Raw genomic sequence first — 13272 nt, 5'->3', positions numbered from 1 at the left:
GTTTGGAAGGGCGAAGTTTCATTTTTGGCGCCCTGCAGTTGGATACGAGCGGGTCCTATTGATTTTAGCGGGGGAGTTCTATGTGTTATTGACACGTGTTACATGCATGAATACACCTTACGTCGTCGATTGAGTGAGCTTGGAAAAGGGCGCACGTAACGGATCCTAGCCGTTGGTCGTTGGTTGAAACTTGAGACTTTGAAAAGCAAAATTAAAAGCATCGAATTCGATTCTTTGAAAGCAAAAGGCTGTGAAATGTGGAGGAGCTGTCGTCTCATCAGTCGATGTCGAGCTCATTCAACGGCTGAGACTCAATTGCAGTTTTGCACATCGAAATCAAGAAGCAAAAAGATGAAGATTCATCATTCATATAAGTTGGCATTTTTACTGATTTTTTTGTTTGTGTTGTCAACTGCTTAATCTGAATTCAACCGATGCCGAAACGGGAAAATTTTCTCGGTAACAAAAGTTTCATTTGTTAACTTTGTTTTTTGTTACGAAAGTTTTGATTTTTTTCCTTCTTATTTAGAATGGAAGTTTTTTATTTTCTTGAATGCATGTTAATTTGTTATTCCTAACTTCAGTAATTAGACGAATTGCTTGTGCTTTTCGTATAAGTGCTTTTCTTCATATGTCTGGTGTGGTTTTCGTATATAAGTGCTTTTCTTCATGTATCTGGTGTTATAATAGATTCGTTTCTTGAATCCATGCACTTTGTCTGCCATTTGGTTACTAAAATTTCCTCCCAATTTGTACTCCTTAATTTGGGAATTTTGGTAAATTGTTATGGATCAAGGTATTGGTTTTTTTTTTTTTTTTTTTTTTTCGCTTTATTTTATTTTTACAATTTATTTTCATGTTTTAAATACTCAATGCAAATGTGTTTTGTGATGATCAACTGTTAATTTATGTGTGTTTCGTACAGGCATACGTGGAGACGGAAGATGTTTGTTCCGGTCTGTGGTTCACGGCGCTTCTCTAAGGGCAGGGAAACCATCTCCAAGTGACAGCCTTCAGAGAGAACTTGCCGACGAGCTCAGATCAAAGGTACACGATGAACTCAAATTTACTGAATTCAGAAGGATACTGATGCTATTTGTCCTTCGATTTCCTACGTAAAATGGTGATATAATTTGGACAGGTGGTCGATGAATTCATCAGACGGAGGTCAGACACCGAATGGTAAATTTCGTAAAGATCTCACCAACCTGGATCTCGATAACTTCTGCCTCGATGCAGATTTAAACTGCTTTGAAAATCATTGTCAATCGCTTGTCGAAATTTGTTTTGAATTCATTTGCAGGTTTCTTGAAGATGATTTTGAAACGTACGTTGTACAGATGCGACAGCCCCACATTTGGGGAGGAGAACCTGAGTTGCTTATGTCCTCACATGTCCTACGGTAAGTCCTACCTATATACTCCTATGCTAAGAAAGTTTCTATATATTTCAGAAGGTACATAGGTTCGTCGATCTCACAGTTAATGATACAATTTCATTCCTAGGATGCCGATTACAGTTTATATGCGGGACAAGGATTCCGGCGACCTCAAGATCATAGCCGAATATGGTCAAGAGTACGGTAAGGACAACCCTATCCGCGTACTTTATCATGGTTATGGACACTACGACACACTGCCTGCTGCAACTACTGGTACACAGTCCAAGTTGTAAGATTTCTTCATTTCCTACTCATCTGTTTCCTGGAAAAACCATATGCACCAGAAGGCGCAATAGGCTCTAGTTGTTTGCTTGGTTTCCTTCTCGGGTTTTGGCTTATATTTTTCATAATTTTGTCTCTGCCGCTCAAATCAGCCAGTGGCTCATGAATTTTCGTTGTGGGTGTTTGCAGGTGCAAACAAAGATAGCCAGAGATGCGTGGTACTGTAGCCTGTAGTCATTCAAAATCTTGAACTGTATTCCTGCTGTTATGTTTATAAGTATTTGATTCGAGAAATGGGTACTTTCTCATACAACATCCTCGAAATTTCAGTTCAAATGAATCGTTCAACAGTTCAACATTTGCATAACTCAATTCCATAGACAAGTATCGGCTAACGCCTGCCTGCTCCCATAGTTCAAGTCCATAGACAACGAGACAAGGAAACCAAGATTGAGGTTGGGTATATGTATAAACTTATTCTACATGATATCATTATTCAAAAAAATAACAGGCTTCCATGAAAGCTTAGATTACAGCCGCTAACTGGATAACCACTGCTGTGGAACAAACTGCCTCAATATTCATATGGTTGTAACGTTGTATAAATACTCATCTATGTACAAGCGAGAAGTAAAGGGAGCCCCCAAATTGAACAACTGCCCCGGGTACATCAGATACATACATGAAAGGGAAGATCAGTCGCTATCCTTCCAAACTTCACGGAGGAGTTGATACCTGACAGCATTCCGACCACCCTTCCACTTCGGTGTTGAGTTGGCTGCCAATGGACTGGGAGAAAACGGGGAATTGTCTATGATGATTGATGTCATCGGTGAATCCAACTCATCGAGCTCATCATCACTTGTATACGATTTCTTAAGCACTGATGACCCACTCCTCGAGAGAGTTAGACTTCCTACCTCTCCTATAATGCTTAATAGTGAAGCAGCTGGAGGTGGTGAATAGATTGTAGGATTTGCGTTGCATGGGAAACTTGCAGCAGAGTCAGTTTTATCTTCTGAATTCTCCTAAATAAATAACAAGCAAAATGGATAACAAATCAGTCCTACACCATTCGAACAGGAATGAAGTTCAGTATATAAGCTGAATCGTTACGTGTCGAGATATTCGAGGGCCTCTTAGGTACCTCATAATCAAGAGCCTCAAAAACTGCCGTGGGAATTGGGTCTGGGCAAAACTCATCTGGAACAAAATTGTATATAACCCTCTTGATCAATGATGCACCAAATGTAGGGCATACCTTCAAAAATCAATGAAACAGTGATTATTACAAAATGGCAGGGAGTTATTATAAACTTGTTGTTCTTTTATTAACTGTGGGGCGTGGACACAAACCCAGTCTTTACCTCTTGCCGGGTGGATTTATCTGCCAGCATATCAAATGGAAGCATCATGAGGTCACTCAAAGCATTAAGAAGACGGAAAGCTTTAAAGGATGTTGGGCACTCTTGTCCCTTGTGATCACTGAGTTTAGTATTATCATCAGGGGCATCAGTATCATCAATGCCAAATAGATCAGTAAGCCATCTAGACCAGCTTCCAATCTGCGGTCATGAAAACAAGCACAATCCTTCCATCAACGAAATGCAAGACTAGTATTTTTTTTTTTTTCAAAAATAAAAATTGTGACTTTTCACCGGCAACCGAAAAAACAATGTGACTAATAACCTCACAAGATGAGGTCCACACTCACCGCATTTTTTAGCTGTGCACCAGCCCCAAAGCTCGACTTTCCAGCTGGAATAGGGAGAACCTTAGAATCACTTATGGGGTCGGACACAGGATCTGTGGGCATCTCTTCAGCATTTTCACGAAGAATAGCATTGAACATAGCCACATCCAATCTATCCACTAATTGCTCCATTACCTGAAAAACCATAGATTAGCATTCTGTAAGTCTGCATAAATTTTGAGGAAAGTAGAAAAACCATGTGACGGATCTTTAAATGACTTTTGGAAACACACCGCAATAGTAAAAGCTCACTATAACGAGGTCCTGGAATTCTATTGAGAGTTTGATACATAAATAAAACATTAGATATATTTTCATTTAAACATTGGTGGTGTAGCTCTGGCTACCTATAGCATTTGCACGAAGTTTTCAACTATATTCGTGCACAGTGTTCTATGATAACCTTTAGGAGTTCCCAGGTGAAGTGAAAAGCTCAACGTACACATTGAGGAAGGGACTATGATGCATAAACCTACCAAACGAGCCAGCAGAGGCAAGCAGCCACACTCATGTCCACCAGCTCTTGCAGGACAGAGCCTTTCACAGGCATCTTTGAAGGCCTTCTTCCACAGCTCCATAGAAAAGTTACCTTGCTCATGACCACCCAAACCATGCTTCCTTCCATTGGCTTTCCTTGAGCTTGAGCCCTTCGCAGCCGCTGACTGCATATATGGAGTCATATTCTGGAGAGGGAAAACAAGATACGTATCCGTCATGAATAGCAACGGCTTTCAGATCTAGGCTAAATTCTTGTAGGGAGAGCTCAATAGTGAAATAATGAAAAGAGGTGATGATGCCAATAATGAAGAAAACTGAAAATAATATGGGTTTTACCTGCCACCATACAGACTCAACAATTCGGGAGAAGATCCAACCTTCAAACTTTTCCAAAGCAGCCATAAATATCTGCGGATCCTCCCAATCATCAAAACTTTCAAGAGTGCAATTGTTCTCTTCCTTGTGAGGAAGAAACCCATTCTTTGCTTTTAAAACCCCCTCAGCGCCAACTTTACTGCAGGGCAAGGACTGGCTGATAATAGCTCTCAACACAATTGAATTCGACAACCAGAATGTCAACCTGTTCATTGGCAACAAAACATACAGTGAAGCGTCAAACTAAAAGATAATTATCTTCGCATTCTGGAAGATGTTTAGAACTCAAAGCATCAAATGATTAGGATCGTCAAGAGAAAAAAGAAAAGATAACAAAAATGCATATGAATTCATCTTGGACATCATTTCTTTTACTGATAAGGCATTGCCAGTAAATTAAAATGGTGAGTTCAGTTTCCATTTATTTAGCTCTAATACCTAGCAACATCATTTCCGCATGCTTTAGAAACCAAGATTAGTCCAGTGATAGCAGCTCTTGCTGCATTTGCCTTCTTAGCTCCAGAGCTTGTTTTGCAAGCATGAAAATAGAATCTAGAAAGTCGACGAGCAGGAGCATGAATCCTATTTGTGTGGCTCCCATGCTCAGCGGCAACAGAGTAAAGGCCAATCTCAACAGCAGCAGCTTCTCTCAGTTCTTCCTTAAGCAATTCAATTGTAGACTCCAAGTCAACTTTTCCATCGGAAAAGCTGACTGTTTTTTCTTCTCTTTCACTTGTCGCGCTAATTCTACCATGAACATAAGCATCTTTAGGAATTTCAGCTTCCTTTGATTTTTCGAGAAGCTCATTATTGCTTGACTGTCTATTGTTCTGAGCTGATACTAAAGGTAACTGCACAGACTTTACATGTTTTAGTTCATTACTTTTAACGTTACCTCCCTGCACTCCAACAACTCTCCTGCCGGGTGTAAAAGTTTCACTCTTTAACCTGACTTGTTTTCTGGTAGCATCTTGTGAAAATCGAGAAGCTAATTTGTCATCAAAAGTATAATGATTTGCCTTTAAGAGATGACCATCCTCTCGAAAGGCTTGTGAATCTGCATTGCTTGCAAATGTGGAGTTTGTGTCCTCCTGAATAGACGTGCTTGAGGATGAACCTTCAGCAGCATGGTTACGGACAATATTGTCCCTGATAAGATCTTGAGCATTTTCATGCATTCTGGCACTTCTGTTAGAACGAGTTATGTGAATTCTGTTGTCCTTAAAATTATGGTAACCAGATTCCTGATGGCTGTCTTGATAGCCAAAGGGTGAAGACACTGAATGAACAGAGTGGGTGATTGATTTTTTCAGGATTGGCATTGAAACACTCTGCTTTGAACTGTTAGGCAAAGAAGCACGATCATTTGCAGAATTCAGCAGAATGGAGGAAGAGCCTATTGACGACAGTGGAGATGAACTTCCATTTTGGTGCTCTAATGCTTTAGCCACTGAAGTCACCCCTGTGCTTGCAGGTGCTGCTATTGACTGTACAGCAGGCTCCCCATAAGTCCTCCTAGTGCCATTGGCTGTTGATTCTAATACATTCTGAAATTAATTATATATGGAGGTTAAACAATCTGAAAATACACAAATGAATTGAATCAGATAAAGAGAAGCAACCATCGGGATGAACACTGTCAGGGAAGTTATTGTCCAATATTTGATTGGTGCAGAAGTAACGGACAAACAAAAGTAAATTGGACTTCTTTGGACATACACATGAGAATGATTATGAAAAGGATGGTTGTGCTGGTACTTAAAGTCATACTATTTGGGTTCTCAGAATTTGTATTTGAAGACCTTAATATCAGCGATGAGGTTATTCATTTTACAACCATGGATCTGAAACTAAATTAAATTCCATAAACCTAATTCTACATATAGTTTTGATGCAACTGGAGATATCATATTTTTAAATTATAAGAGCAGCTAAGCAAAGAAACTGATCTAAAAGGGAGAACTTTTAAAAATGACTTCAAATACCTTTTCACCACTAGGTGATGAACTGACCGTTGTCTCAACAGCCGAGGAGTTTACAGTGTGTGATGGATGCGAGGAAACATCATCATCAAACTCATCATCGGTAAAAGAGGCAATCTCGTCAGTGCCATCATTCACAGACCCTGGAACAGATTCAGTTCCCTCATTTTCCAGAGACTCTTCTCTGGACAAGCTGCTCTTTGGTGTCAAGCTGGAGCTCGGTTTACCACACGGCTGAATACTAACAGAAAGAACCGTTTCCGCTGAACTCTTAAAACTCTTCTTCCAGTTCAGCGGAGTGCTCACATTTCGGGTTTCCACAATGATCCCATAGTCTGCAAGATTGATCTCAGCCGACCCCAAGAGTTGACCTTTCACTCCCTTGTCCTTTCGAGGTTCATACAAGTAAAACTCCAAGTTGTTCTTCTGGTAAGTGTCGCGAACTGCGTTTTTTCTTGATTTCTCCTTGTATAAAGTGACTGGAAGCGTGAAAGACTCGCCAAATTCAATCTTCGCATCACCAACATTGCAAATACACGATCCAGAAACCTGATCACCGTTTTCCCACTGAAGCATAACAGACTGAACAGATCTCAAAGCCTGAGACGAGGGCCATGGCTTGAGTTCCTGCACATGGATGAGGTAATCAACCTCAACGGCCGCGCTCTTCCTGCTCTTTGATCTTATCCCAAGAACCATTGTCACGAAAAGCACCGGGACAGCTCCTGATGGGTAGAACCAGTTACAAACTTACAATGCTTCTACATCCATCAAACCTCCTTACATATAAAAATACATCACAAAATCAGATACAAACAAATGGGATGTAAAGTATATCCAAGCTCTCGACTTTTGAATGTAATATAATACCAACAAAAGATGCAATTCAACCCTCATGAATTTCAGTAGAAAAAAATAATGGGCAGTTCAAGATTTGACCATCAAAGACAAAACAAATACAAACGCGGAGAGGGGTTTAAATTGAATAAATTTTGGGTATCATCCAGCTTAATTTTAATATTTTTATATTAAAAATGGTGACAAAATCTCTGACCTCCCTCCGCGTTACATAAAAATGCGAATGAAATTAGCAAAAATTGAAACAGGCAAACAGGGGTGATGAGAATAGCAGCAGTGAATCAATTAACAGCAAACAAAACAAAAAATTGACTTTTAATCTGAGCATTGATGCGTAGAAAAATGCAACTTCGTACTACCAGATCGGAATAACAGTAAAATTGTGAGGCAATCGGACGTAAAGTTGGGAATTGCAGAGAGTTTGATGGAGATGGGAGCTTTGAACAAATGAAGGAGATGTGAGTGAACTTACAATGCAGAAGAGAGTGAAGAAAAGCGAGCTGCTTCTCTGTTTTCTCTCTTCTTCTCTTCTTTCTGTGAGTGCGTGGGTATATATTTACAGAATGTGGAAGAATGAATTGGAAGGGGAAAGGTGGGTACGGAAGAGGAAGGAGAAGGTCGTTGGAGAAAAAGGAACCAGAGGAAGATGGTAAGTTGACAACCGCGATGTGCGGGAAGGAAGGAAGCAACTGTCTCTCCCCTCTCGCTCTCTGGCTCTCGCCTGATCCGATCGATCTGGGCTCATACGATCAGTTCACTGGGCTCTCTATCCTCTCAAACAAAAAGTTGGACCATTACCTACCTTTCTTGACATATTTAGTCCTCTCATATACCATCTCCAAATAAATGAGTTAAACATAGGCAATCAATATTTTGTCGATTTTAAGTTTATATTTTAAATTTATTGGTTAATTTAATTAAACTACAATCGAAAAACAATTGCATTAAAAAATGCTTATGATAAACAGAATTTTGTAAAAAGAGAGTAAGACTGTTAAATTCACCTCCCAAAATAAAATGGTTGTGAGACAACTAACTCACTTCCATTTGTTGGTGGAATTCGTTGATTTGATGGGAGTCCAGCAATGCTGTCCTTTGGTCGTGATACAAAGCTAATAATTAATAATTATTGGATGGCTTTATGCGATGTTAGCCGACGACAGAGGTTGAAGCATCCACGTCAAGTTTTTCTTTCTTTATCAAACGGTGGGAAACCATCCCCTTCAGCTTTATTGAAATGGAAGTTGGTATAGCTGCCAGAGATTCTTGCCAATGGAGATTAGGTGCTTTAAGGATTCAATTAAAGCATAATTAAGGGATTTGATCTAGGGTTTATTTGGTTTTTCAACTTAGTTTGATTTGTTTGATAACGCTTTCATATGTTAACATGTGTCACACTCAATAATTTACCTGGCTTTGATGAGTCACATATCATGTATGCAATTTGGCGAGTCTCATGGTGTGTACCACATAAGCCATTGCCATACCAAGTACCAAGGGATCAAGGCTACATTAGTAACAAATGCACTCCGATCCATTATATAGATGGATTTAAAATGACTAGAACGCGCTAACAGGGATTTGTAAACAACGGCTTGAAAATTCTTTGTTAGTGCCTCTGTAATGCTCATGAAGTGCATTTTTTACCCCTCGGTCGAATATTTCGTAGTGCATTTCTTACCAATGCGGCATAGATCCCTTTAAGTTTGGGAACTTGGTAATCTCTTAGTTTTGAGATTTAAAGTTGAATTCGTGAAGGATATCTATCAAAGCAGGGAAGCGAAAAACGAAAATTTATTAACAAAATTCCGACTGTGTAAGGGAAAACAAGATCTGGAAACACAACATAAATATGCTGCCCAGACGCATCCACAATGAATCAGATTGTCTCTGGGACAGTGAGGTCATATAGTCGAGATACAGTTTAAAAACAAACAATAGCAGCTGGACCACCAGCTGCCTTCCGATTCACCTATCCTCCCGAAATCCGGGGCACGTACTTCATTTTATTCCATGATTTCCACTAATACAGGCTTAACCTACACAGCAGAAGAACCCTTTATTAGACCGAGCGACAACTTTTTTAGCCCATAGATGTCTAGATTCAGCCAACCGGACCAGGCCACCAGTTGCGTGGCCTTACAACAAGACAACAACAACCACATGCCAATGTACCCAAGTTGAAGTTACTAGTACTGTTTTTCTCCTTTATTTACTTCTTTTTAGAAGATGAATCAAGAAATGAATGCAGAATAGATACAAGAAGCAACCTGAGAGAAGCACTTAAGCAGCTGCCTCCAGCAATTCCCTCTCTGCACGCTCCCTGATCCTCCTCTCAAGCTCTGGCCTGAAATGCCTTATTAGACCTTGCACAGGCCAAGCAGCAGCATCACCCAACGCACAGATTGTGTGCCCCTCAATCTGCTTGGTCACCTCCTGAAGCATGTCAATCTCTTCCAGCTTTGCATTCCCAACTTTCATTCTTTCCATGATCATCCAAAGCCATCCTGTCCCCTCCCTACACGGTGTGCACTGCCCACAACTCTCATGCTTGTAGAAGTAAGAAAGCCTTGCAATTGCATCAACAATGTCAGTTGATTTATCCATCACAATAACAGCTGCAGTTCCCAATCCTGACTGGACAGCCTTCAGTGCATCAAAATCCATTAATACATCATTGCATATATCCTTGGTAAGCAATGGAACAGATGAACCACCTGGAATTACTGCAAGTAAGTTGTCCCATCCACCCCTCACACCTCCACAGTGCCTCTCTAGTAACTCTTTCAAGGGTATGCTCATTTCCTCTTCAACAGTGCAAGGCTTGTTCACATGTCCCGAGATACAAAACAATTTTGTCCCTGAATTGTTCTTTCTCCCAAAACTGGCAAACCACTCTGGTCCACGCCTTAAAATGGTGGGAGAAACAGCCACCGTTTCCACATTTGTAACAGTGGTGGGGCAGCCATATAATCCTGCATTAGCAGGGAAAGGAGGCTTCAATCTTGGCTTCCCCTGTTTCCCTTCAAGGCTCTCCAGAAGCGCTGTTTCTTCACCACAAATATAGGCACCAGCACCAAAGTGGATATGAACATCAAAATCATAACCAGATCCACAAGCATTTTTCCCCAGTAATCCAGCTGCATAAGCTTCATTTCTAGCTTTTACAAGGTTCAACCGTTCATTCACATATTCACCTCTTATATAGATGTACGCAGCACTGGCCCTCATCCCAACACCAGCAATCAAGCAACCCTCTAAAAGTTTGTGCGGGTCATGGCGCATAATTTCCCTGTCCTTACAGGTTCCAGGTTCACTTTCATCAGCATTGACGACAAGATAGGAAGGACGGCCATCAGATACTTTTGGCATAAAAGACCATTTGAGACCAGATGGGAAACCAGCACCACCACGTCCACGTAGGCCAGACTTCTTCATTTCATTGACAATCCAATCAGCACCTTTAATAACTAGATCTTTGGTTCGGTACCAGTCACCTCGTTTCATGGCACCTTTGAGAAATGGGTCGTGCAACCCATATAAGTTGGTGAAAATCCGGTCTTCATCTTTCAAACCACCAAAATGAGTTTTCTCGGGAGGTGGTGGAGGTGGAGGTGGAGGTTGAGCAGTAGTAGAGGGTGCTGCTCCCTGAGTGCTGAATGATCTAAACGCTAGGCCCCACTTCGCACCATGATGACAAGCTAAAGCTGCTCTCTGCAGAGAAAGTATACCCTTGAGGGGTGCCTACAAATTAACAAGAAGTCAGACTTAGTTTATTTCTCCAAAGTGACCTATGCCTATAACATCTACTCTTCAGAGCTAACAAGAAAAACAAAATACAGTTGACATGAACCAACTTCAAAGAAACATGCATGAAAAATCCAACATCAAATTACACAACCGGAACCACGGTGTAACACTGGTACTATAACAAAGCTGTGGCATATCCGCAACATTCATTTCTTAAAGATTCTACATTTCATGAAGAAGGCTATACGAGTGCACGTGCTATAAGATTGAAATGCAGCTTGTACAACCTCAATTCTTCATTCCTAGAACATCTTAACCATATATGTGTTCCCTTTTAATTTGCCTACACCAAGCTACACGTGTTTGACCTGCAGGATAGTCTCACACAAAATTGAACCTAGACCTACATTGAATTAACCCAATAAGCCTAAGAGGACTCCCCGCTATATCCCCATGTGGTTTTATCCGAACAAAAACGTTAACGATGGAGGTGATAAATAATGTAGACCGAATGACTCGCAATCCATTTGAAGCCTAAAGTCGGAACCTTTCTCCAATCAAGCCTACGAAAAGACGGGCTCAGCTAATGAGAGCTCCAATACGTATCAAAGCTAGCTCTTCGTATCATTGGCATTGGGCAGGTGAACCTGGCTTCTGTCTGAGGGCATCCGGAATTGTCTGTTTCGGTGAAAACCTAACTAGCTATTCAAAATTCGATTTTCTATCCCTTTCCAGCTATTTTCCTCAATTTTCCCACCAAACAAACAGAAAAAGCAGAAAACCCCATATCAGATCTACTAAAAACAAACATTTCAGAGAAAATTAACATACAAAACGATCACGGACTGACACAACATGAAAGCGAAGCTGAATCAGAGTTAAAGCTGGGGAGGTAAATAATAAGCCTGAAAAAAAATTCATCAAAAAATGTGGACGAATTGAGATGTCGGTTGCGTACCATGGTGGAGCTGCGGCGGACGAAACGCGATGCGTCGCCGAATCAGGTAATCGACGAGAACGAGACTGGGGGAAAAGAAGCGAGAATGCTCAGGTGGGAAATGAAGGAGAGCTCCAGTTCGCGGACCTCATATGCGGAGAGGGGTAAAATGGACCATCCAAATAAGAATGACCAAGATGATTTAATGAGGTTGGTGATGAACGGTTGAGATTGAGCGAGTGTTTGTGTTGGATCTTATATCACGCATATGCTATGCAGTTTCTATTTGGTCCATGGATCAACGCTTGTGATGTGGACCTTTTTGGTTTAATTGGGTTGGGCTTTTAATTTTATATGAATCATGGTTTTATTGGTGGGCTTTGGGTTGAACGGTTGGGGTTTTATAAAGAATGTTATTCTGTCCACTCGCTTGCTTAATTTTCCAGCTCGGTTTAATTTTTTGACTTGAGATTCACATTCTCAAGTTTCAACACGTTTTTCACATGTGACATCATTTAGCTTAATATGTGAATAACACATATTAAGTGACGTGAAACTACATGTAGTTGAGCTCAAGACTCAGGTTTAATCTCTCATATCAAAAAATAAGTTGAGGTTCCAAAGCAAATTTACATCCTTAACCTTTATCAAGTATTCCAATATACCCCTGAACGTTGTGATATTTACCACTGCGTTTTACTACATTTTATTACATGATGCCCTTTTGTTTGGCACTTTCCAAATCACAAGGAATTATTTGAGCTCCCTTTCCCAGCCACCTCTCCAGCTTTATCCCATATCGATTAACAGAATTTCAGCATTAAGATGTTGACTGGTTCCTTTTGTTTGTTATTTTGTTATTTTCTATTTTGAATGTATAATTCCCTTGTGATAGGTGAAAACTGTTGTCTTGCTAGTGCTATCATATTAATGCTTTTTTATTCCTTGTCGAAAAGATTAGATCACTTCTAATATTTTTGGGAAATTATATAATTAAACTAATCATGTGTTTAGTGTTTCCAGTACTAATAAACATTTTTTCTTGCAGTACTTTCAGTATACTCGTGTTATAGTAGGTGGTGGTTCGTTTATTAAGACTACCATAAGTTTGCAACACATTGGGATTGACTATATCATCCATAGTATTCTAATTAAATTAGTGGTAATCTATAGTATTCTAGTTCAATTTCAGAAATAATGTGTGTTATTTTGCTAAAATTTCATAAATAGTATGGATTATTTTGGTTCAGTTTCAGAAATAGTGTGAGTTAATTTGATGTAGTTCCAGAAATAATGTAGGTTATTTTGGTTAAGTTTCATAAATAGTGGAGGTTATTAGCTGTAGTTTCAGAAATATGGTGGGTTATTTTGCTGTAATTTCAGAAATAGTTAGGGTTATTTTGGTTCACTTTCATAAATAGTGTGATTATTTTGCTATAGTTTTAGAAATTGTATA

The 13272-nt window shown here is 40.0% G+C and overlaps 3 protein-coding genes across 9 annotated transcripts; 1 reads left to right on the top strand and 2 right to left on the bottom strand.

The window, feature by feature from the left end:
* On the top strand, nucleotides 1–2019 carry LOC137732581 (OVARIAN TUMOR DOMAIN-containing deubiquitinating enzyme 4). Of its 4 annotated transcripts, none has more exons than XM_068471897.2 (6): nucleotides 1–459; nucleotides 926–1047; nucleotides 1142–1182; nucleotides 1304–1402; nucleotides 1506–1670; nucleotides 1853–2019. In XM_068471897.2, the coding sequence occupies exons 1-6, from the start codon at nucleotides 435–437 to the stop codon at nucleotides 1866–1868; spliced, it is 468 nt and encodes a 155-aa protein (XP_068327998.2). In that variant the 5' UTR covers nucleotides 1–434; the 3' UTR covers nucleotides 1869–2019. The 4 variants fall into 4 exon arrangements, with proteins under 4 accessions (XP_068327998.2, XP_088544503.1, XP_088544502.1 ...); XM_088688377.1 differs by having other exon boundaries at nucleotides 300–459; nucleotides 1520–1582; XM_088688376.1 differs by having other exon boundaries at nucleotides 300–459; nucleotides 1506–1582.
* A 109-nt stretch (nucleotides 2020–2128) lies between these two features.
* LOC137732577 (uncharacterized) lies at nucleotides 2129–8163 on the bottom strand. 4 transcript variants are annotated; one of them, XM_088688375.1, is made up of 9 exons: nucleotides 8134–8163; nucleotides 6275–7050; nucleotides 4728–5836; nucleotides 4251–4494; nucleotides 3893–4099; nucleotides 3378–3551; nucleotides 3031–3228; nucleotides 2811–2924; nucleotides 2129–2691 (listed from the first exon to the last, which is right to left on the bottom strand). In XM_088688375.1, exons 2-9 carry the CDS (start codon nucleotides 6968–6970, stop codon nucleotides 2359–2361), a joined length of 3075 nt encoding a protein of 1024 aa, XP_088544501.1. In that variant the 5' UTR covers nucleotides 6971–7050; nucleotides 8134–8163; the 3' UTR covers nucleotides 2129–2358. The 4 variants fall into 4 exon arrangements, with proteins under 4 accessions (XP_088544501.1, XP_068327994.2, XP_068327995.2 ...); XM_068471893.2 differs by lacking the exon at nucleotides 8134–8163 and adding an exon at nucleotides 7602–7992; XM_068471894.2 differs by lacking the exon at nucleotides 8134–8163 and adding an exon at nucleotides 7489–7958.
* A 742-nt stretch (nucleotides 8164–8905) lies between these two features.
* LOC137730821 (NADH dehydrogenase [ubiquinone] flavoprotein 1, mitochondrial) lies at nucleotides 8906–12029 on the bottom strand. Its single transcript, XM_068469804.2, has 3 exons — nucleotides 11838–12029; nucleotides 9400–10873; nucleotides 8906–9168 (listed from the first exon to the last, which is right to left on the bottom strand). Exons 1-2 carry the CDS (start codon nucleotides 11838–11840, stop codon nucleotides 9413–9415), a joined length of 1464 nt encoding a protein of 487 aa, XP_068325905.1. The 5' UTR covers nucleotides 11841–12029; the 3' UTR covers nucleotides 8906–9168; nucleotides 9400–9412.
* Nucleotides 12030–13272: the final 1243 nt, after the last annotated feature.

This window comes from Pyrus communis, chromosome 16, assembly GCF_041283825.1.
Source record: "Pyrus communis isolate YQ-2024b chromosome 16, ASM4128382v1, whole genome shotgun sequence".
In the NCBI taxonomy this organism is placed as follows: domain Eukaryota; kingdom Viridiplantae; phylum Streptophyta; class Magnoliopsida; order Rosales; family Rosaceae; genus Pyrus; species Pyrus communis.
This window is presented reverse-complemented; position numbering and strand designations above follow the sequence as displayed.